Source organism: Chenopodium quinoa, unplaced genomic scaffold (assembly GCF_001683475.1).
Source record: "Chenopodium quinoa cultivar QQ74 unplaced genomic scaffold, ASM168347v1, whole genome shotgun sequence".
In the NCBI taxonomy this organism is placed as follows: Eukaryota; Viridiplantae; Streptophyta; class Magnoliopsida; order Caryophyllales; family Amaranthaceae; genus Chenopodium; species Chenopodium quinoa.
The window spans coordinates 307,184-330,297 of record NW_018745247.1 but is presented as its reverse complement, the minus strand read 5'-3'; the positions used below and the strand labels follow the sequence as shown (position 1 = coordinate 330,297).

At 36.8% G+C, this 23,114-nt stretch overlaps 1 protein-coding gene across 5 annotated transcripts; it reads right to left on the bottom strand.

Moving 5' to 3' along the window:
* Nucleotides 1-18,076: 18,076 nt before the first annotated feature.
* Nucleotides 18,077-21,734, bottom strand: LOC110711227. Of its 5 annotated transcripts, XR_002509307.1 has the most exons (6): nt 21,374-21,723; nt 20,972-21,145; nt 20,801-20,846; nt 18,838-18,906; nt 18,474-18,732; nt 18,077-18,378 (listed from the first exon to the last, which is right to left on the bottom strand). XR_002509307.1 is itself a non-coding variant. In XM_021889601.1 (5 exons), the coding sequence occupies exons 3-5, from the start codon at nt 19,244-19,246 to the stop codon at nt 18,575-18,577; spliced, it is 243 nt and encodes an 80-aa protein (XP_021745293.1). In that variant the 5' UTR covers nt 19,247-19,285; nt 20,801-20,846; nt 21,374-21,734; the 3' UTR covers nt 18,077-18,574. The 5 variants fall into 5 exon arrangements, 4 of the variants coding, with proteins under 4 accessions (XP_021745293.1, XP_021745291.1, XP_021745292.1 ...); XM_021889601.1 differs by lacking the exon at nt 20,972-21,145 and adding an exon at nt 19,231-19,285 and having other exon boundaries at nt 18,077-18,732; nt 21,374-21,734; XM_021889599.1 differs by having other exon boundaries at nt 18,077-18,732.
* Nucleotides 21,735-23,114: the final 1,380 nt, after the last annotated feature.

Below are 23,114 nucleotides of genomic sequence, written 5' to 3'. Positions count from 1 at the left end.
ATTTTGTCTTATTTTTTCGAATTATCATGATATTTGTTCATATTTTGTTGATATTTTGATTAGGTTTTTGTTAATTGTAGTTTCATTTTGATAAATTTGTTGGTTAATTTTTGGATCTATTTTTTTGGGTTAAGGGTTGTTTGGGTGGGCGACGATGGTTGGTCAGCGTTTTTAAGGGTGGGTGCTGCTTTTTTTTTTTTTTAATTAACCTGAAATTTTTTTTCGACCGCCTAAAGCCGTCGCAAATGGAAAATTTTACGACCGCTTAAATACCTGTCACAATTAATTTTATTTGCAACCGTTTTGGTACCGGTCGTTGAAAATATAGGAAACTGTCGTAATAAAATTGCGACCGTCAACCAGTCGTAATTTTTTTTGCGACTAAGGGAATAACGACCACCGCTTTATGACCGTTGACGGTCGCAATTAGTTTTTATGACCGTTGACGGTCGCAATTAGTTTTTACGACCGTTTTTGTTATTTTTACGGCTGTTTTTTGGCGGTCGCAAAAACCTTAATTTTTAGTAGTGGATGCACCGTCGAAGTACATTACCCATTTGTCATTTTGTGTCATGAGAATCTCTTAATCCGGAAGATTAGTAGTTTATGCACGACTTGTTTGAATTGGATGTTGCGCCAGAAAGTCGGAAATTGCTTTTCATTTCATTGATTTTTCAGGAATACATTTTAGCTCAAATTCACCCAACATCACCAACCACTTAGATATCCTTCTTTGTATGGGTGGTTGTTCAAACAAATACTTTATCGGATTTTGTTGAGAAATCACATGAGTAGTGTGTGGTAACATATAGTGTCGTAACTTTTTGGTTGCCCACACTAATGCTAGGGTTGTCTTTTCTAAGGTGCTATATTTTGTTTCGAATTGGATGAATTTTTTTACTTATGTAATATATTGCACATTCGACTTTTTCTACCTCTTGTGCTAACATGGCACCTGTGGCTGTGTATGTAAATGTAATGTATAGCCTAAGAGATAGTTTGGGTACTGGTGGTGCAAAAATTGGTGGACTTTTGAGATAATCTTTGATTTTATCGAAGGCCTTTTGGCATTGATCGTCCCATTCATGTTTCTCCTCTTTTTTCAATTTTTTAAATATTGGCTCACAAGTCATAGTCAATTTGTTGATAAACCGACTAATGTATTGTAATTTTCCAAGGAATCCCCTAATTTATTTTTCTGTTTGAGGGGGAGGCATGTCAACAATTTCCTTTATTTTAGAGGGTTCGATCTCGATGCCACGTGTGCTTACTACGTATCCGAGTAACTTATAAGAAGTGACTCCGAAGGCGCATTTTTGTTGATTCAATTGCATTTTATATTCTTTTATGGGAGTGAAAAATTTGCGTAAGGCTTTTATGTGTCCCATTCTATATTTGGACTTTATGATCATATCTTCCACATACACTTCTATTTCTATATGCATCATATCATGCAAGAGAGTCATAGACGATCTTTGGTACGTAGCTCCTGCATTTTTTAAACCAAATGGCATGACTGTGTAGAAATACGTACCCCAAGGGGTAATAAAGCATGTCTTTTCTTCATCTTGTTTTGCCATTAAAATTTGGTTGTAACCTGCGATAGGGTTCTTTTAGTTCCTATATTAACTATTTCATTTTCTTCAACGATAGGGTTCTTTTGTTCACGTTCATTCATTAGTTCAACCAATTTATTAATGTTAACATCTTCATTAGATTGATTGTTATAGCATTCGCAAGATTCAAGAGAAGGCATATACTCGGAAATAGAGCTCATAAAAATCAAAAGAGAGTACATCAAGAGAAGAATCCTTTTTGGGATCTTCGTCCTTAGAACTAGAAAATAAAGACTCAGTAATGGCCACAAGGCCTAAATTTTCAGCTTCCCTTGAGTCTATAATAAATTCATCATCCGATTCTTCAAACATCTTCCCTTCGCCTGTGACGATTTCCAGTTTATCGCCTTTGTGATTGATCCATTTGAAAGATTTCCTCCATCCACGCTCAAAAGTTTTGTTTGAAGGGGTGATCGACGAGGTTGGGTCAAAAGCTTCATCTTGAATGGCGTTTTGATTGGTCATTGTTGCGACATGATTTTTTTCTAGTCCAAATAGCAAGTTAAATGCTTGCCCATCATAGCACCCTAAAGTTGGGTGTTTTAATTTAACGATACTAAGATTGTCATCCAAGAAGTAGCAATCATGAAATATTTCAAATCCATGCTTCTTGATTCCTTGCAAAACTAAGGGTTCCGGAAAGTCGTAGCATGGATAATCTTCTCCCTCCCTAATGAATTGTCCATTAAGGGTTTGTTGATAGGATGGAAGTAAAGTGATTATCCCTTTCTTATTATTTTCTCTACGCGCTTTGTTTTTTGCATCGTGAGACTCCAATTCTTCTTTGGTTGGTTTATATCCCAATCCAAAAGATAAGCTCTTCTTTAGGATAGGAAGTAAGAGAGATTTCTTCATTCCTATTCCCAAAGGCATCCCAGAAAAGTAACTACTCTTGAGCAAGATGTTGTTTACTATCCGAGTGGAATATGGATCAAGCTTGAATGGTTCTTCAAAGTCTTCTTCCATTTCAATTGTGCAGATTGTCTCCACGGCCCACATGTCCTCTTCATCATTATCATGGTTTATTTCTAAGAGTGATTGATTATTTATGGCTATTTTGAGTGGAGAAGCATGTATAGTCATAGGAAGCCCTTGATAGTTCAACCTAATCATTTGATGAAGTGAGGATGGTATTGCACCAAGCTCATGTATCCAAGGACGTCCATGTAAAATGTTGAATGTAGGATTTATGTCCATAACATGGAATTCAACCATCTTTTGAATTAGGCCTATAGTAATTGGTAGCTTAACAGTTCCACACACCGATCTTCTTGAGTTGTCATAGGCCCTAATGCTTTGTTTTGTTGATTGAAAATCTTTTTCTAGATTTAGGCCTAAGTATATATTTTGCCATTCGTAATGGGCATACGTTTACAACCAACCCATTGTCTACCAAAGTTAGAGGGAAATTGTATCCCTTGCATCTCACAGTTAAGTATAACGCATTGTTGTGTTTGACCTTGAGTTTAATTTTGTGTGGTAGAAGATCCATTTGGTGGTGGTGCTTAGTAGACTCGCCCAAAACAAGTTAAGTGATCTATCTCATTTGGGTTAGTCACAGGACTCATAAACCAAATTTCTTCTAGAGGCTTTGGATGTGCCTCCATTTCAAGATGTTCCATGAGTTGTGCTTGATGCCATTGTTCATCCAAGGAGAGATTCGATAAATCTTGCGATTTCCCCAAGAAATGACTCAGTCAAGCGCTCCATTTGTTTTATTTTGTAAACAAGATGGAGGTGGGACAGCGGCATACTTAGAGACATATAAGTCTTGAAAGTCGTCGTCCCATATTCCACATACTTCATTAGTTCCCCTATGAGTATTGTGGATAGAGGTCTCCTATGGGTGTGATATAGTCCAAAGGATTGAACGTATCACTTCCCATATGGTCTTCATCTATGTGAAACACCCCTAAGGGGGATGCATTATTGTTAGGTTTAGGCATGGGAATTCTGCCATCGTCTACTAAATCTTGTATTTTGTGCTTCAAAATATAGCAACGTTCAGTATCGTTTCCAACGCCTTTATGATAAGCACAATAAGCACTACCGTTCCATTAAGGAAACCTCCTTTCTGGTGGAGTGGGTGGTGTTGGCCCTGTTGGTGCATGTAAGCCTTTTTCATTTAATTTTACTAAAATATCTTTATATCTTGTAGGAAATGGAGTAAATTTTCTCTTTTTTGTCAATCTTTTTCTAGGATCATCATATTGATTTGTGTTATTGTATTGCGTGGAAGTCACAAATACGTCAATAAATGATGATGCATTATCATTCCCCTTATGGTAAATATTCTTAGGTTGATAATGATAATGAGGTTTGTTTGCTTTTTATTTAGCAAGATCATCTTCTATCCTAGTAGCCACAGAATAGACCTTTTGAAAAGTTTCTAGACTAAGGTAACGTAGAAGTTTGTTGTACTTTTCATGACAGTTGTCAATGAATTTTTGTATTAACTCGAGTTTAGGAGGCCTTTGGGCAAGGTGGGCCGCCTTTTCTCGCCATCTACCATAGAAAGCAAGGAATCCTTCGTCGTCGCCTTGCTTAAGCATCTCGAGTTCATGTAAAGTTGACTTGAACTCTACGTTACTCTCATATTGGATGATGAAAGTCGAAACTACATCTTCCCATGCCGTTTTATGTTTTGGATCTATCCTATAGTACCACTCTCTCGCGGTTGGGTCTAGTGATAAAGGGAAAGTCAAAGCATAAATCTTAGGATCAACTCCCTTTAGTGTCATAGTGCCAGTAAAACACATTAAATGATTTTGTGGATTATTGGTCACGTTAAATATTGGCAAGTCCGTAGCTACGAACTCTTCTAGTAAAGCAAGTCCTAGGGGAGGAGCAAACTTTTCTGCGTCAAAGTACTTGTTCCCCATTGTCGAACGAAGAACTAGCTTCTCCAATGACTTTTCTTTGATGGATAATTGCTCCATCTTTTCTTGTAAGGCTAAAGTTAGGGCTTTTTTCTTTTCAGCATTTTTCTTGTAATTCTTCTCTCCTCGGCCTCTTGAGCCTTTTCCTTTCTCCAACGAAGAATCTCTTGTTGAAGTTCTTTGACAGTTGTCATTGTTGTTGGAGTAGGATTAGTTGTCAAAGGAAAGTGGTTTGAAAGGGGTTGATCTTTGGGTGGTAAACGTAGAATGAGAGTGTCCGGGGGTCCTCTTTCCCAAGCTTGAAAACCGACCCTAAAGGAGTACCTCTATCCACAATACTCATAGGAAAAAGGAAAGAAAAAAGACGGTACGCTTTTTGAAAAAGAAAAGAAAAAAGGAAAACGTAGGAAAAAGAAAAGAAAAAAGAAAAACGTAGGATTAGTTATCGATACGCTTGTTTAAAAAGGTAAAAGAAAAAAGACGCAAAATATACTCAAACGGATAACATCGCCCTTAACAATTCTTCAATGAAGATATTGTTCAGACGAGTCAATTTGTTTTTTGAAAAATTAGAACTGACTCGTCCAGTGGGCGCGCGCAAGTGACTCAATTGCGCGCTGCTAACGCGCGCAACGAAATCACTTGCACTGGGAGGGGTTGCGCAACTTCTTGAGTTGCGCGCGCCACCTGCTCGTAATTTTATTTTTAATTCGAGCGTTTTTTTATTCGATTTTTTTACTTGACTTTTTTTTTATTATTTTTTTTATATATGTTATCCCTTGAATATGACGCTAAATCACGAAGAGACAACTTTGTAATTGGTACGAAGACTATCCTAACACGTTGCACATAGTCATATAATCACATAACACGTTGCACATAGTCATATAATCACATAAGCATATAATCACATAAGCATGTCGTAAGTCAAGATTCAGGCAACGCCGTTCTAGGGACAATAAAGGCTTGGGTGTCCAAAGGTACCATATGACAGGGTAAAGTCGTATCCCCTAATCAAAAGTAATTCCTAAATCTATAACTAATATAGGTAGAGAAGTAGGGTCGAATCCATAGAGAAACGAGTCTTTCTATTCCTAATTAATTAAAGTAATCTAAATTATAAAGTAACCAATATGTAAATTTGGATATGAAACTAAACTACAAAGATTAAGAATAAGGAAAAAATAATATATAAAAGGATCTAGGGCATAGGTTCACCAATAAATAATATTCTAGGGTAGAATATAATAATCATTTAGCAATGCATACATCAATCAGATTATAAAGGGCTTTCACTACGTATTATAATCACACAATTAATTTACCGGTATTAAATCTCATTTTTCAAATCTCGACCTAACCATTTATAAATTAATCTGCCTATTGAAACTAGACCTAAACATCAATTCTCATTTGTCGAATCTCGAATCAATATTGACAAACTCATGCATAAAAGATCTACGCAAATCTAGTCACAGAGCATTAAATCAATCAATAGGAAATTAATCTAGCATTAATAATCAACAACAATAAATTACCCCTTCATATAATTTATGGATCCCCATAAACCCTAGAAATAGAACTACTCACACATAGTAAAAACTAAACTAATATAATTAAAGCAATAAAGTAGGACATGATTAAAGGAATAAAATAAACAACTAAGATTAAGAGAAGAGAAATCGTTACCAAAATAAAATAAATCTGGAATTAAGAGTAGATTAAGAACAAAGGTTTAAGAGAAAACAAATCTAAGAGAACAATTAAGAGAGTAAAGAAAGAGTAAAAAAAGATAGAGAGAGAGCCTAAAATCGTATTAAGGAGGAGTATTTATACTCCGTACAAATCCTAAACTAAAACAAACTAAAACGACGCTAATCGTCTCCTAATATTTACACACGCCCGATCGGGCGAGGCACCGCCCGATCGGACGCGCCTTTTTTCTCTTTAGGTAAACTCTCGCGCCCGGCCGGGCTCGTCACCGGACGCCGACCTTTGCTTCTCCCGCCCGGTCGGGCGCAGCTCCGGGCGCCAGCATAAATAACATGATTAACAGGCTCTCGCAATTTATTAATCAACATAGATCTAACAGGCTCTCGCAATTTATTAATCAACATAGATCTAACAGGCTCTCGCAATTTACTAGATCTAAGTTCCTATTGAAAATAGCCTTTAATATCAAATTAACATCTGCTCGATTCATCAATTCAATATTGTTATACTTTTACAAGCCGTAATTGTAAAGCGTTAAAATAATTCAATAAGAAATTATCATGCAATATCAAGAACCAATAATAGTTAATCATCAATGCATCAATTAACCAGATTGTAAAGGGATTTCGCTACGTATTACAATCACACAATTAATTTACCGGTATTAAATCTCATCTCTCGAATCTCGACTTAACCATTTATAAATTAATCTGCCTATTGAAACTAGACCTAAACATCAACTCTCATCTCTCGAATCTCGAATCAATGTTGTCAAACTCATGCATAAAAGATAGGCCTAATCTAGTCTCAGAGCATTAAATCAATCAATAGGAAATTAATCTAGCATTGACAATCAACAAAAACAAATTACCCCTTCATATTATTTATGGATCCCCTTAAACCCTAGAATTAAAACTACTCACACATATTAAAAACTAAACTAATCAAAGCAATAAAGTAAAACATGATTAAAGGAATAAAATAAACAACTAAGATTAAGAGAAGAGAAATCGTTACCAAAATAATGCTGGAGTTAAAAGTAGAATTAAGAACAAAGGTTTAGGAAAAAGAAATTTAAGAGAACAATTAAGAGAGTAAAAGAAAGAGTAAAAAGAGAGAGAGGAAAGAGATCACCTAAAATCGTATTACGGAGGAGTATTTATACTCCGTACAAATCCTAAACTAAAACAAACTAAAACGACGCTAATCGTCAACTAATAAATACACGCGCCCGATCGGGCGAGGCACCGCCCGATCGGGCGCGCCTTTTTATCCTTAATACTAATCTCGCGCCCGGCCGGGCACGTCACCAGGCGCCTGCCTTAGCTTCTCCCGCCCGGCCGGGCAGCTCACTTGGGCCACTATTTGGACTACGATTGGGCTCCAATTCTTCGGGCCAATCTGGGTTTCCTCTTCCGGTCTTTAATACTCGGCCCTAATGCCCCGGTATCACCTATACCGAGCCCTTAATCACCGGTTCGATGGCTCTAACCGGCCCTGGGCTATAAAATCTAGTCGTGCTTCTCCAATGTTCGTGATTGCTCCAAAATATCTTGGGAAAATACTCCAAAAGCATAAATCCCTGCAAAAGTCAACCAAATCTACGAAAACACTAGAAAACACCAATTAGTAATAAAAGTGGCTCTAAAGAGACAAAAAAACTACTAATTATGACCAAGGGACGGGGGTAAAATACTATATAAAATAGACACATCATCCATCCACTACAAAACCGGCCTTTTTCACTGCTATTCGAGTGATAAGGCCTCCTAAACGGATGGGGGTGCGAGATGTGGTGCTGGCCGTGGCATGCCTACTCAGATGGTGAATAATAAACCTACCTATGTTCAATTTACCGAACCCATACACATAGTGTCCTATGACAGCTAGTTCGTTAGTTTGGGCATTATGGAGCTCGTTCCTACCTAAAAAACACAAACCCGCAAATCTTTGCCAGATTTTTGGGACAGGGTGATTAATAGGTTTGGTACTAGCATGTTGGGGGTCAGGAGTAGGCAAACCAGTCAAAGCATGATATATGTCACCCATTTTATAGTCCGCATTCCATTGGTGAGGTAATTCAGAATTTAATTCAAATAATTTACAAAATTCTACATAAGTTAAACTAATATTCCTATTGTTCAACATAAAAATTAAATTCGGCCCATTTCTACTACTTACAACTTGTAAAGAAGACAAAAATTCACAAGTTAGTTCTCGGAATGTAGGATAGTGCATATCAACAAATTTTCTCATGCCAATGTCATTTAAAAATCGTTTTACAAAATCATACAAACTAAATGATTCTAAAGTAGGGCGGTGTAACCACCGAGAAGTAACTACCTCACGCCCGATTAAGTGTTCTAGCCGCTCCTTTTGCTCTCAGCTAGCAATACGGATCGTCGGCCAATACGGAAGTTGCAAATCCGGGACGTATTCCTCCCTCGAACTGGAGCTCCTACCGAAAATAGACCGAGCCCTCTTTGAAGCCATGGTAGAAATGGGTATGAAAATTTATTTGAATAAAATCTGAAAATTTTTATATGGAAATGTAGAGGATGAAGAGAGAATTCAAGATATGTAAAAAGTTTTGAAATTGGTTGAGGAATGGAGGAGAAATATTAGAGAGAAGGTAGAGATAATTTGAGTTTTAGAGAGAGAAAGTTATGGAGAAATAAAAGTGAAATGAGAAAAGCCGAAGAAAGAAGAAGAAGAAGAAGGGTCTGGTGTGCCGCGCCCGGTCGGGCAGGGGCTCGCCGGTCGGGCGATCTAATTTTTAAAATATGTTTAACACTCGCGCCCGGTCGGGCGGCTGTCGCCCGGTCGGGCGATCTAAACGCTTGATTTCCAACAATTCTCGCGCCCGGTCGGGTGGACAATTTTGTCCATATACGACGAGTTTCGCGCCCGGTCGGGCGCCCATCGCCTGATCGGGCGAAATTACTTGATTTTTGAACCTTGCTCTCGCGCCCGGTCGGGCCCGAGGCTAAATTGTCGAATTTCGTATTTTCTTCTTTGCTTCAAATTCTGGCTCACTCTTTTCCTTCAAACCTGTATAAACACTCATAAAACTCATTAAATTCCCTCATCTCTCCTCTCATAAGAAAAAGAAAGAAAACTAGTCTAAAAAGCATTAAAAATACGGGTTGTCTCCCGCAAAGCGTTGGTTTATCTAGGTCCCGCACGACCTTCTTACCAAGTACAAGAACTAGGACCCTTGGCCTACCGCTTGATCGGGCGGTTTCTCACCCGGTCTAGCGGTGTTTTGGCTGCGACGCGGCTTACTGACATGCCCTGTGGGACGCCAATTCACTTTGTTTGGTGGATCCTCCTTGACTTGGACTGGGAGGTCTTCAATGCTACGCACCAAAGATCCTTCTTTGATCGAGGGTTGCTTCAAATTGTCATTACATTCAACACTTGCAAATCGATCTGGCGGAACACTTACCGTAGGCTCAAATTGCACAACTTGCTTAATTGATTCCACCTTTTCGTCCTCGAAACCAAGATCGACAGTGTAGAGTGCTCTTTCTATTGCATCAACTTCATTCTGCCATTTGTCTATCTCATCTTAAAGGGATGCAACACAAGATACCGCCTCCAAGGGATCTTTTTCAAGAGCTTAGGGCTTGTTAGAATAATTCTCAACCACATTAACACTAAAGCATTTCTCCCCAGTCATGGAGCTTTTAGAGGTATTATTAAGATTAAAAATAATTGTATCATCCCCTAATGGTAGTGTTAACTTACCACTTCTCACATCTATGATTGCTCCCGCAGTGTTAAGGAATGGTCTACCCAAAATAATTGTGATTTGCATATCCTCAGCCATGTCAAGAACAACAAAATCCACAGGTATATAAAATTTACCTACTCTAACGGGGACATCCTCTAAAACACCTAAAGGGTATTTAAAAGAACGGTCGGCCATTTTTAAGGTAATATTAGTAGCTTTTAATTTACCCATATTCAGTTTGGAACACACGGATAATGGCATAACACTAACGCTAGCACCAAAATCACACAATGCATTGTCAATCATTAGATTGCCTTGACAAGGGATAGAAAAACTACCCGGATCTTTTAATTTAGGTGGAGACTTATTTTGAAGTACGGCACTACACTCTGAAGGGAAAGCTACTGTCTCTACCTCACTAATAGATCTTTTCCTTGTCAATATTTCTTTCATAAATTTTGCATACTAAGGAATTTGTGTGATTAATTCAGTGAAAGGAACTGTTACCTTCAAATCTTTCACCATCTCCAAGAACTTACCAAATTGCTTTTCTAAATTTGTCTTCAAGTGACGATAGGGGAATGGAAGTTTGATAATTGGCTTTGGAGCATTGTTTCTCTTATCTGGAGTAGCCACCTTCTCTAGAGTCGTACCCTGCAATGTAGAATTAGATATGTTAGTATTGTGCTTTAGCCCTGCAGGGCTATTAACTACATTGTTTGGTTTAACAGAATCAAGATTAGCATTATTTAATAAAATAGGTTCATCAACTCTGGGCATAGGGGGCCCTTCATAGTTTGACCCACTCCTTAAAGTAACTGAATAGGCTTGATCCGTAGGCCTGGTCGGATGTGCCGGCAGAGCTCCTTGCTGGCGGGCTTGTAGAGTAGCAAAAAGTTGCGCAATCTGATTATCTACAATTTTGTTATGCGCTAGAATTAAATCAATCGTCAAATCTCTACTTTCCATGTGCTTCTGCATATTAACCAACATTGCTTTAATTTCCACCAAAGAAGGGTCGGAAGATGAGGAGGTTTGTTGTGGTTGGTTTTTCTGGCCACCATTGGGATGATAATATTTCTGCAGCTGTTGTTGTGGCGCTTGTTGTTCTTGTGGTGGTGGATTTTGAACATTAGTACTCCGGTAGGAAAGGTACGGATGATTCCGATACCCAGGATTGTAGGTTTTGGAGTATGGGTTATTCTGCCTATAAGCTTGAAAGGCATTAACTTGCTCCACGGAACTCCTGCAATCTTATTCCCAATGACCTATAATACCACAATTTTCACAGAAAGTCTCATTAGAATTATTAATAATTGCAGAAACATTAGCTACATTAGCAGTGCTCAGATTATCTAATTTTTGGTAGATAGAGGTCAGCTGAGCTTGCAAAAAGGATACAGAGTCAACACTATGTTTCCCCTTGTTAGCAAATCCTCTAGGATTCCCATATTGGGAATTGTGTATCGCCATATCTTCAATAACTTGACCTGCATCTTCAACATTAAGATTCATAAATCTCCCACTAGCTGCAGAATCTAAAATTATTCTAGAAGAATTTCGTATGCCATTGTAAAAGGCTTGGATTAACTGTCATTGTGCTAAATTATGGTGGGGACATTTTCTTTGTAAGTCCTTGAACCTCTCCCAAGCCTCATATAAAGATTCATCGGCTTCTTGGGCAAAGTTCTGAATCGCACTCTATTGTACGGCTGTTCTCTCTGCAGGATAATACTTGTTATAAAAATTCAAAACCAGAGTTTCCCAGTCAGTTATACCAAGTGCAGTTCTATTTAAGCCATTAAACCATAATTTAGCTTTTCTAGTTAAAGAGAAGGGAAAGAGAATCTCCCTTATTTGGTCTTGAGTGACCCCGGCTTGCCTGATGGTATTGCAATATTGACAATAGTCGGCAATGTGACGATTTGGGTCATCACCCTTAGCTCCACTGAATTGCTTCCTCTCTATCATCGTTATAAATTGAGGTTTAATTTCGAATTGTACCCCATCAAGAGCCGGAGTGGGGGTGAGATGTGGAAAATCTGTAAGCTTTGGTTGTGAGTAATCATTAAGCTTCTTTGGAACCGCCATCTCTGATTCTGCGTCTGATGATACCTCTGAATCGCTAGAACTAGTTGGAGGATCGCGGTGATTATTATTATCACAAGAATCCGCTAGGATTTGCTTGTAGAGATTTTTCTGTCTATGGAAGGAACGTTCGATCTCAAGATCGAATGGGATGTACCCTGATCTGGAACACCTGGGCATAAACCAAAAAAACTAAAAGAATATATGAGATTTGCCTCAAAGAACTAACGTTCTCTGAGACAACAAAAAAAAAGGAAAATAACCTACACTACAAAAATAATCAGAAATAAAAATAAAACCGTTTCTCCGGCAACGACGCCAAATTTTGACTGGGTAAAGTCGTATCCCCTAATTAAAAGTAATTTCTAAATCCTCTAACTAATATAGATAGGGAAGTAGGGTCGAATCCACAGAGAAACGAGTCTTTCTATTCCTAATTAATTAAAGTAATCTAAATTATAAAGTAACCAACATGTAAATTTGAATATGAAACTAAACTACGAAGATTAAGAATAAGGAAAAAGTAATATATAAAAGGATCTAGGGCATAGGTTCACCAATAAATAATATTCCAGGGTAGAATATAATAATCATTCATCATTGTATACATCAATCAGATTATAAATGGCTTTCGCTACGTATTATAATCACACAATTAATTTACCGGTATTAAATCTCATCTTTCGAATCTCGACCTAACCATTTATAAATTAACCTGCCTATTGAAACTAGACCTAAACATCAATTCTTATCTGTCGAATCTCGAATCAATATTGTCAAACTCATGCATAAAAGATCTGCACAAATCTAGTCACAGAGCATTAAATCAATCAATAGGAAATTAATCTAGCATTATTAATCAACAATAATAAATTACCCCTTCATATTATTTATGGATCCCCATAAACCCTAGAAATAGAACTACTCACACATAGTAAAAACTAAACTAATCAAAGCAATAAAGTTGGACTACGATTGGGCTCCAATTATTCGGGCCAATCTGGGTTTCCTCCTTGGGTCTTGATTACTCAGTCCAAATGCCCCAGTATCACCTATACCGAGCCCTTAATCATCGGTTCGATGGCTCTAACCGGCCCTGGGCTATAAAATCTGGTCGTGCTTATCCAATGCTCGTGATTGCTCCAAAATATCTCGGGTAAATACTCTAAAATTGTAAATCCCTGCAAAAGTCAATCAAATCTACAAAAACACTAGAAAAAACCAATTAGTAATAAAAGTGACTCTAAAGAGCCAAAAACACTACTAATTATGACCAAGGGACGGGGGTAAAATATTATATAAAATAGACACATCACCATACCTTAAGAAACGACGCATAAATCAATCACTCAACGTGTTGACCAATGGCATCGCCCTCCCAACATTTTTGTTGGTGATATGGGTGGCATGATTAATCATGTCACCTCTAAGTCCCAAGCGGAGTCGCCACTGTAAGGAGGGTGATCCCATCGTAAGGGGCACTCTCCTTAAATGCCCTTGGCCACTTAAAAGCCTAAAACTTTACACTTGTTAGGGTGTAGTAGGATTTGAATTCCTGACTGTTTGGGGGACCTTGAATTAGAATTGATTCTATCATCACGCTTTTTTGTAAGAAACAAGTAGGAGTCGCCAATGAGTTTTAGGAAAACTCAAAAACCTCGTTCATGCCTTTCTTCCATGTGGAGTTCATGGAATAATTAGCACAAATCATAAGTTTACCCATGCCCAAATTGGTCTATAAACCTGAAATGAGTTTGGGAGCGAGGGTACTAAGATAACGTTCCTTTTAGAGGGGAATCGTCATCCTAGCCCTAGTACGGCCTCTACTAGCGCTTCATTTTTTACAATTTCATCACCAAAAAATATATGCAACGCGATACCTAAAACTATGCTAGTTGATTTTATTTACAAACATTAATTCACGTAGGAATTACATCGTAATGTCGTTATTCTTATTTAATTAAATTCGTGGAAAGGACAAGAAAATAAACAAGATTCGCCTTGGCTTAAGTGATCAATCATCAATTATTTAATTCAATTCTAATCTTTATTTAACGCAAGATACTATGTGGAATTGATTAATTAATTATTTTAAAGGTGATCAAAGAACACTAATCAATTAATTAATTAAAGTCCTTTTAAACAAGAAAATAAAGGTGATTTAACTAAGTGCTTGGGAATTTACAACTTTTCTTTGCTAGATCTCCGTTTAGAACACTTATGGACTCCTTCTTTTTGGGGAACCTCCACTGTAGTAACAAGATATCGAAAGGGTGAGTGTTTAGGACAAGAGGGATAGGTTGCACAAGTTCAAAAAGTATTTCGCCAGAGTTTTAGGTTAATTTATGTCTGTTTAAGCCACGATTTAAGCTCGTATCTATAGGGAATGATTAGGTTTAGGGTTTTGAGCATTCTTCCGTAGCAGGTGTCGCGTGCAAAAGATAGAGTTGCGCACGGCATCCCAGCGCAAGTTATAGAGTTGCGCTGCTATGTGCAGCGCAACTAATTGTCTTGTGCGAGGCTTTATGGTAAGATTCGATTTTATATTTTCCGTATTATTCCAAATAATTCTGAATCTTCTGCAGCGCAACGCGCAACTCTGAAAGTTGCTCTGGGTGTCGCGCGCAACCGAATTAGTTGCGCGCGGCGGCCCAGTGCGACTATGTGAGATGCGTGCGGCTTTTTCTACGGCATCACTAAGTTTTAACCTAGACGCTCCTAAATCCGTCATTATTAGGGTTTAAGCACGGGCTTAAGCCTAATTATAATCGGGTTTAGTTAGTTGGACCTTTGTTTTGGCTTTTTCTTTAATTTGGGCTGGTCTTTTATGTTTTGTTGCTTAACCAGTTATCCCTAAGCATTCTTCACTTCAATCCAACACGAAGATGGTTTTATTTATCGTCATTGCACTTCCTGTCGGGATAGGTGGCCATAAGTAGATGTCTACAGACTTTCTTCCTTCTTTGGATCCTTCTTCCCGTCTTCCCGAGGTATGATTTCTTTTGAGAATTTTGTTGTTAGTCTCTGTTCAAACCGTTGAATAACCTGATTATTCAATCTTGTTTCCAAATGACTATTTGTCGTAGGGGGAAGGTTGAGATCCCACCTCAATCTGTCTATTACCTAGGGCTAATCGGTATTACTAAGGATCATACTGCTGCCGCACCAGAGGGTTTTAGACAGGCACAGTAATCTTTGCCTGATGTATTTGAGCAGGTAAACTTTTTGACACAGTATCATCCTTTTTAATACCGCTTGTTACTGGTTTTTCTTTGTTCTCAGCCTACGCACTCGGACACGATGGGATTTATGAAGTTGGTTGACGCTTTGAAGTAATTCATCATCAAGCTTCGACGTGGTGCGAGTTGTCGACGCGGATCTAGCGATGTTCTCGAGGTATATTCACATTTTTTCCCCATATTTACCATTTGTTCTATCTTGCACTATTGACATCTTTTCATTTTGTGTATTTCAGGAGCGACGGAGGTCTCGCTTACGCTCTAGGAACAGAGACTCGGACGAGGGGGAGCCTAGTCACCGCATACGATCTTTTGAGGTTCGTCGGCATTCTCAGTCTCAACGGCAGCCTCGGTCTTCTCAGCCATTTCAGGAGGCTCAGTGGCAGCAGCCTTAGTGGCAGCCTCAGTCTTCTCATTCATTCCTACACTTTCAGGGTCAGTGGCAGCGACCTTCATCTTTCCATCATTCATAGCCTGAGTTCAAGCCAGTCATTACTCCCGTGGACCAAGGCTTATACTCAGTTCCATTGTCTGGGGCGCTGCCTCCATTGGTGCAGGGCTTATTTTCAGTTCGATTGTCTGGGACGATGCCTTCACCGACGCTTCCTTCCTCTTGGAGTCAACCTACACCATTTCCCAGCTGGACAGGTCTCGCTTTGAGTGTGTCTTCTACTGCAGCTATAGGGACTAGTATTGATACTACTCCTCATACCCGGATGATGGAGGGACTCTTTGGTCCGTCGTTCCAGTATTCACAGGCTTGAGATGACATTGATCATAAATCTTCTAGTTCTTGAGCTTTTTGACCGAGGATTTTTATTATATACTTTAATTGATGGAACTTGACACTATTTATGCATTATGACTCACTTTGTATATTTTATTCACAATTTATGCCTTTTTTAGTGTGTATTAGTGTGTGCTTGAGACTCATTGTGTGTGATTGTGTATTTATTAATGACGCGAAAAAAATCGTAAGTGGAGGGCACCAACCTTCCCCAAAAGAAAAGGAAAATGAAAAATGGGACAAATTTTGCAATTTCCCTAAAAAGAAGAAGAAATAAAAATGAAAATGAAAATGGGACAAGTTTTACAACTTCCCCAAAATAAAAAAAAATAAAAATAAAATAAAAATAAAGACAAAAAAAAATAAATGGAGAATTTTATTATGAATAAAACTCTTGAAAAACCCCCGAAACCCAACCCCCACCACGAAAACTCCACCCACTGCCATGAAAAACCCCACCACAGGCCCCTGAAAAGCTGAAACTCAATCCCCAGCCACGAAATACTTCACCCCAGCCACGAAATACTCTACTCCAGCCTCGAAAAATGTCACCCATCGTCTCCAATTTGATTTTTGGTTTGAAATTAAACGCAAATTATTATTTCAATCATCTAAAAAATCGAATTGAAAGGGAATGAATTGATGAATTCAGAGGAGAGGAAAACATACCAAAGAGAAGAGAGAAAGAGCAGGAGAAGGAGAAAGAGGGTTTCTGGGCGGCGGATGGGGTTGGGTTTTTGGGGATGCTAGGCAGCTGCAGGTGCTGATTTCGGGCTTCAGGGGTAGGGTTCCGGCGCCTTGGAGGGGTAGGTAGGGTTGTCGGGGAAAGCAAGGGCAGGGATGGGGAGGGGATGCAGTGGCGGGATGCGGAAGGGATACGTTGGCTGGGCTGGGGGTTTTGGTTTTTTTTTTTATTATTATTATTTTTATTAGTTTGGTTTTTTTTACAAAAAAAAATTAGGTTAAACCTATTAAAACTTGACACGTGTCTTATAACCTATGAACACAGGTTATCAAAATAATCCAACCGGTAAAGGATTGTTAATGGAAGATGGGGGTCTAAGGTGGGATTGTTTCTGGAATTTCAAAAGGTGGGATTGTTTATGGAAGACCGACTAAAGGTGGGATTATTAGTTTACATTTTTCCTAATAATAATAATAATAATAATAATAACAATAAAAAGTACCTTTCAACAGGATACATCCATCTATAATGAACCGGTCCGCCTAGTCTTACCTCTTCCACTAAATGAATTAGTAGATGATCTGAACCATGATTGTAAAAAATGTTGGTAAAAATTCGTTTTCAAACTTGCAAAGAGTCAACACGAGCTTTGATTGAATGGTATCTAATTCCCTTGTATCTATAGCAGTTAAACATATCTTTTTGAAAAAGTCAGACAACTCCTCAAGCAAGTCAATAACGTTTTTTGCAAACTGAATAATGTTAGTTTCAAATAATGTACTATTTGTAACTGGCTTACCCTAACGCCAATTACAAAAAGTGTTACGAATATAATTTTTTAATTTTTTTTTAAAAATATTATTAGTAACTAGCATTAGATTATGCCAGTTACTAATAAATAAATAATTTTTTTTAATAAATATTTGATTCGAATACAAGAATGGTAATATATCCTACCAAACGTCCCATCGTCAAATGAATTACAACCAGTTACGATTCAACCGACAAAACACGTACTCCGAATACTTCCATAAAACTTAAATTCATCCACAACATACAATACAAACACTCCAAATAATCCCACATATGTATTATTTATCCACAACAATACAGTGCAACAAAATTAACTATACTTTCCAAAAAATAATTAAAACTTGAATAAAAAAAAACATTGATTTATAATTTTAAAATGTAATAACAATAATCATTAGGCTAAATAAAAGTAGATATATAGAAAAGTGTTATATTGTTTTATTAAGCTAAACACAACTAATCATAACACGAATAAGAAAACTAGTCTTTCCAAAAAATTAAGCCTAAAACACATAGCCCATTGTTCTCAAATCTCATCTATTTCTATATCGTTGTAGGATACAAGTGTTGCCAAATACTCTTGCAAATATTAAAAAAAAATACATGTCTATAATACTTTATAAAAATAAAACATCAACTAAAACTCGTATAAAGCATTTTAGCTTGCAAAGAAGAGGTAAATTAATCATTAACCTCTTTCAAATTTCCCTTGCAATTGCTATGAAAGGTACTATCTCATACATATACATCTCATTACATAATATGCACATTCGGTCCGCAACTATTAGCTTTCTCTTTGGTTTGCACCAACTCATTCTCCGCCTTTTTTGACAAAGTCATAACATTCAAGAAAAGATAAATATTAATTTAATTATGTTACAAATATCTTAGATCATTACGTGTAATCAATGTATTACCTCATCAGTAAAGAAGACTAAATTTGCAGGCCACCCCAAATCACAATCCAAGAAAGTTTCTAGTAATGCATATTCAAATACAAAACATCTGGAAAGGAGCATCAAGATTCGCTGCTGGTGGAGTAACATGTCTGACTATTGATATGAAGCAAATCCAACATATTCTTAGCTTCTTCAGCGGGGCTCTTGGTGTACTCTAATGATGCCCATCCTTCTTTTACAGAAGCATAAAGAACAGGAAAATCCAACTGTTCCTCTGCTAGAGCATTAAAAATTATGTCACGCAGTATTAATTTGCAGATATGGCAGAAATCATAAATAAAATAGCATTAATCAAGCGGCCATTCTCATTTAGATTACAAACCTGTAGCACCAAGATTTGCAAATAGATCAAACACCAGGCTTTCCACTTCACTACATCTCTCTTCAGATACTGCATAAGCATCATTTAAGCACAAAGATTAACAAATGATCATTGAATGCTTCACATATACAAATGAAAATAAAAACACACTTATTTGAAAAGTCTAGTACTATTAGAACCCCTTAATTAAAATACAAACAAATCTAATAAGTTAAACAAGCTACACATATAGCAAATAGCTAGCTACAACTATATAAAGTATGGACAATAAGAAGTCATCTGCCCCCCTGAGTCAAGATTAATAGCTTAACCTTGTCCAATCAATATAAATATGAGGCCTATGTCCTAAGCTTTCTAGTATATATATCAAGTAGTTTTGATGCTAGGACTTACCATTTGACCCAGCCATTCCCGTGTTGATACAACCTTACCAAAGTATGGGTCAACCCTGAAAGGGAGTATATGGACTCTACGTTAAACCTCCTAACCTTAGATTAAATTTGGATTATATATATATATAGCGAAACGCACATGAAAATTAGAAAGAAAAATGCACAATCACCACTATATGACCTACTGCATTACTTATTTCATGCATATTTATCAGCGGGAGCAGCAAATAGAAGGCTATCAACTTGTGGCTGATAAATAGATTGCCCTTTATATTGTTTAGTCCTTTTTACTTTCACCTTTGTTCTCTCTTTCATGTATTCATTACAATAAGATGTATCGAGTACTTAATAGAACGTGTTCCGGGAATCACAAAACCTACATTTATTAATAAAGGGATTCAAATTTCTGAATTTCAGTTCTAAGCTTCAGTTTTGAATTTTAGCTTTAAGCTTCAATTCTGAATTTAAGACTAATTTTAGTTCTAAATTTCAGTTCTAAGCTTCAATTATGAATTTCAGACTGATTTCAGTTCTGAGCATCAGTTCTGAGTTTCAGACTTATCTCAGTTTCGAATTTTGGTTTTGAGCTTCAGTTCTGAATTTTAGAATAATTTCAAATGAGCCAAAAAAAAAGTCTCATCTTCAAAACAATCTAATATGATCATTAATTTATTTCCTATCATTCTCCTAGGAAGTAAGTTACGCACTACATCCAGCACCCTCAAGTCTAATTGATTCTGAGAAAGAATAAATCTTCTTTTCCCTGTACTTTTAGCCAGCTCACAGTCTCACACTAAAGGTAGCTTAAAAAAAGTTTCAATATTGGAGAAAGTTGTCCCCAATAAAGGAACACACCATGGCAAAACACAAATTGCTAATCTTAAACATTTATAATCATAATATAGGAACAGATTTTCAAAAGGAAAGAATTGCTATCATCTCAAACATCAGTATCAAAATTCAAGACTAAGAACAATGACAGCACAGTAACTGATAACAACAATGACCCGCTCAACAGGACATAAAAATAAGTTCAAGATCGCACATAAAAATAAGCTCTTAGTTAAGTTGTGAAAGTCAGCTTTGAATTCAGTTCTGATTTTCAATTATGAATTCAATTCTGATTATCAGCTCTGAATTCAGTTATGAATTCAGTTCTAATTTTCAGTTCCGAATTCAGTTATGATATTCAGTTCCAAATTTAATTCTGATTTTCAGTTACAAATTCAGTTATGATTTTCAGTTCGGAATTCAGTTCTGATTTTCAGGTCCACTTCACATAAGTCAATATATGTAAAGACCATATATTACATTGAGAAAGATTAAATGTTCATGTAAATTTTTTTTTTTCAATAGTGGAAAATATAGATAGCATAACATCCTAGGCAGAGGGATTCTAATGGATATAATATTACTATGAAATGATGACTCGTTACATCATAAACTAGCAGAAACCCATGTCTGCTCCATGACAATAAGATGGAATACATTTAGAAGACAAAAATAAATTAATCATAATAAATTCTACACAATATTATACAACACATATAGAGACAAGTCGGGTAACTTACCATCACATCTCATTTTAACGTTGATGGTCTGGTGGCAGAAATACACCTGTGCAAAACTATGTTCATCAGGCTACAAAACTGATACTTTAGCAATTTAGTATTAGACAAAGCTCTTTGACAGTCATGAGTCAATTCAAGTTTTCCTTTACAAATAAACATAGAAATAATGACCTTCGAATATCCACTTCCTCCCCTTCCCTTCCCCAACCCAAGGCCGAACATCCAATTGCTCCCATCTTGCTCCCCAATGGTGATCGGACATCCAATTCCTTCCCCTCCCGCTCCCCAATACAGCTAATAGAAAGGCCGGACATTCGTAATTTCGCCACCGTCTCAACAATAGAACTACATAAATGAAAATATAATAAGCGATCAAACCTAAAAAACCAATGATTGACTACCAGAATCGAAATATTAAAAGAATTTTGCCAAACTTAGGGTTCATAATTCGAATCAAGGCGCATACCTATAATAATCAAAATACATTACATTCACAGAATCATATATTCACAAATGAATGAAATCATAATTTCAATTAACAATTAAAAAAAATAGATTAATTAAAAACTAAACCTGAAGACTGGAGTTTTGCTTCGTCGAAGAGAGAGAACTCTGAGAAGGCTAAAGGCAAGCAGGCGAACACCGGTCGGCCGTCGTCGGAGAGCGGCCAACATCGATTTGAGAGCAGCGCCGGTCCTTGAATGAGAGTGAGGGTAGAGGAAGTCAGTAAGAAGTTAGGGTTCTTCAATGTTTTCTTTCTGTAAAATTGGGAATTGGGGATAAGTAAAAAACATAAAAATAAAAAGTAAATAAAGGTGTGTAGGCGAAAGAAGCGCCTACTAGTAGGCAAGTGCAGTACCAACTTTATTTTTTTCGTTTTCCTCAAAAAAAAAAATTTTTGTTTAAAATTTTTTAAAAAAAAATACAAGTGAAGTGTGAGTGGTGGGCGCTAATATTAGTAATCGTCCTTAATAAAGCCCCTTACAATTAATAAGGTCTATAAAGTTTGACTTATTATTTGTAACTAACATTTTTTATGCCCCTAACTAAAAGTTGGTCACCCTATCATTGACCTACTATTTGTAACTGACTTTTGTTATGCTAGTTAATAATACTAGTTTATTTAATTTGTAACCCGCATTATCTATGTCAGTTACTAATACTCTTTTTGTAACTAACATAATTTGTGTCAGTTACTATTAGGGCATTACAAATAGCACTTTTTCTACTAGTTATAATAAGATGATAAAATTTGAGAGTGTTATGGATTATAGTTGATCTAGGATCTAATTTCCAAGTGATGACTCCCAAGATCTTCAACTTGACAACTTACAATCATTAACGTTCAACAACGAACTTTCCATTGAACAACTTTCTTATTATTACCTTTAAGGCAAAAACAATATTCTCAACATATATTTCAGTAGACTTCCTAATGGTGCTTTGCTTCGATTTTTTTCGAAACGGGTCATAGTGATTTTGGATACCCTTGTCACTTGTGATCATGGAAATTTACCATAAATTTTGCTCAACCCATGATGTGTTTTAGCTCGTGCTTATAAATGGCTTCCTTGTTAAGGATCTTGATCCTTCCTTAGGATGTTCTTTCAACACAAATTCTCAAATTATATTTATTTCCTTGCGTCAAGAACCCATCCCTTTTACTTATCCAAGTACTTTGGATGTTCTTGATCATAATCTAACGATTCAAAACTTAGATTTATTTGATTGGTACCTTATTCTTAACATGATCTAAGCATATAAATTCTGTGACGACTCCATATTATACATGATGGTTTTAATTGCAGAATTATTCTTACTTTATTCCATTCATGTGACCTTTTAGCTCATCTAGTTTCACCGAGTCTTGTTAAAATATTTGCTATGTGATACGGTTGAAAGTCTCTAATAGAGTCTTTCTCGTTTGACTTAGTATTTAGCCTAGCTCATACTTAGTTCAAACAGTTAGTTTTATACATATGGGTCGAAATCCCTTCAAAGTCCATCGATTCATGTTTAACACGGTAAATTCCTTTACTCGTTCAAACATTTTATTAAGTCTATACAATAGACCTTAATTCCAAATATGTACTAAATGTCGCCTTTAGCATGGTCCATTGTCGAAAATAATTTCAAATTTAAGCATTTAGCATTTGATATGTAATTTAAAACAGAGTTTGTAAAATTCTTGTTGGACCTTACGAGATTGACTGTTTGTCCCACTAAACTTCTTATTCATAAGAATTTCTATGTTTCTCCATAAGTCAATCCTTTTATTAACTTTACAAGGGAACACGTTCCAATTCCTTTATGC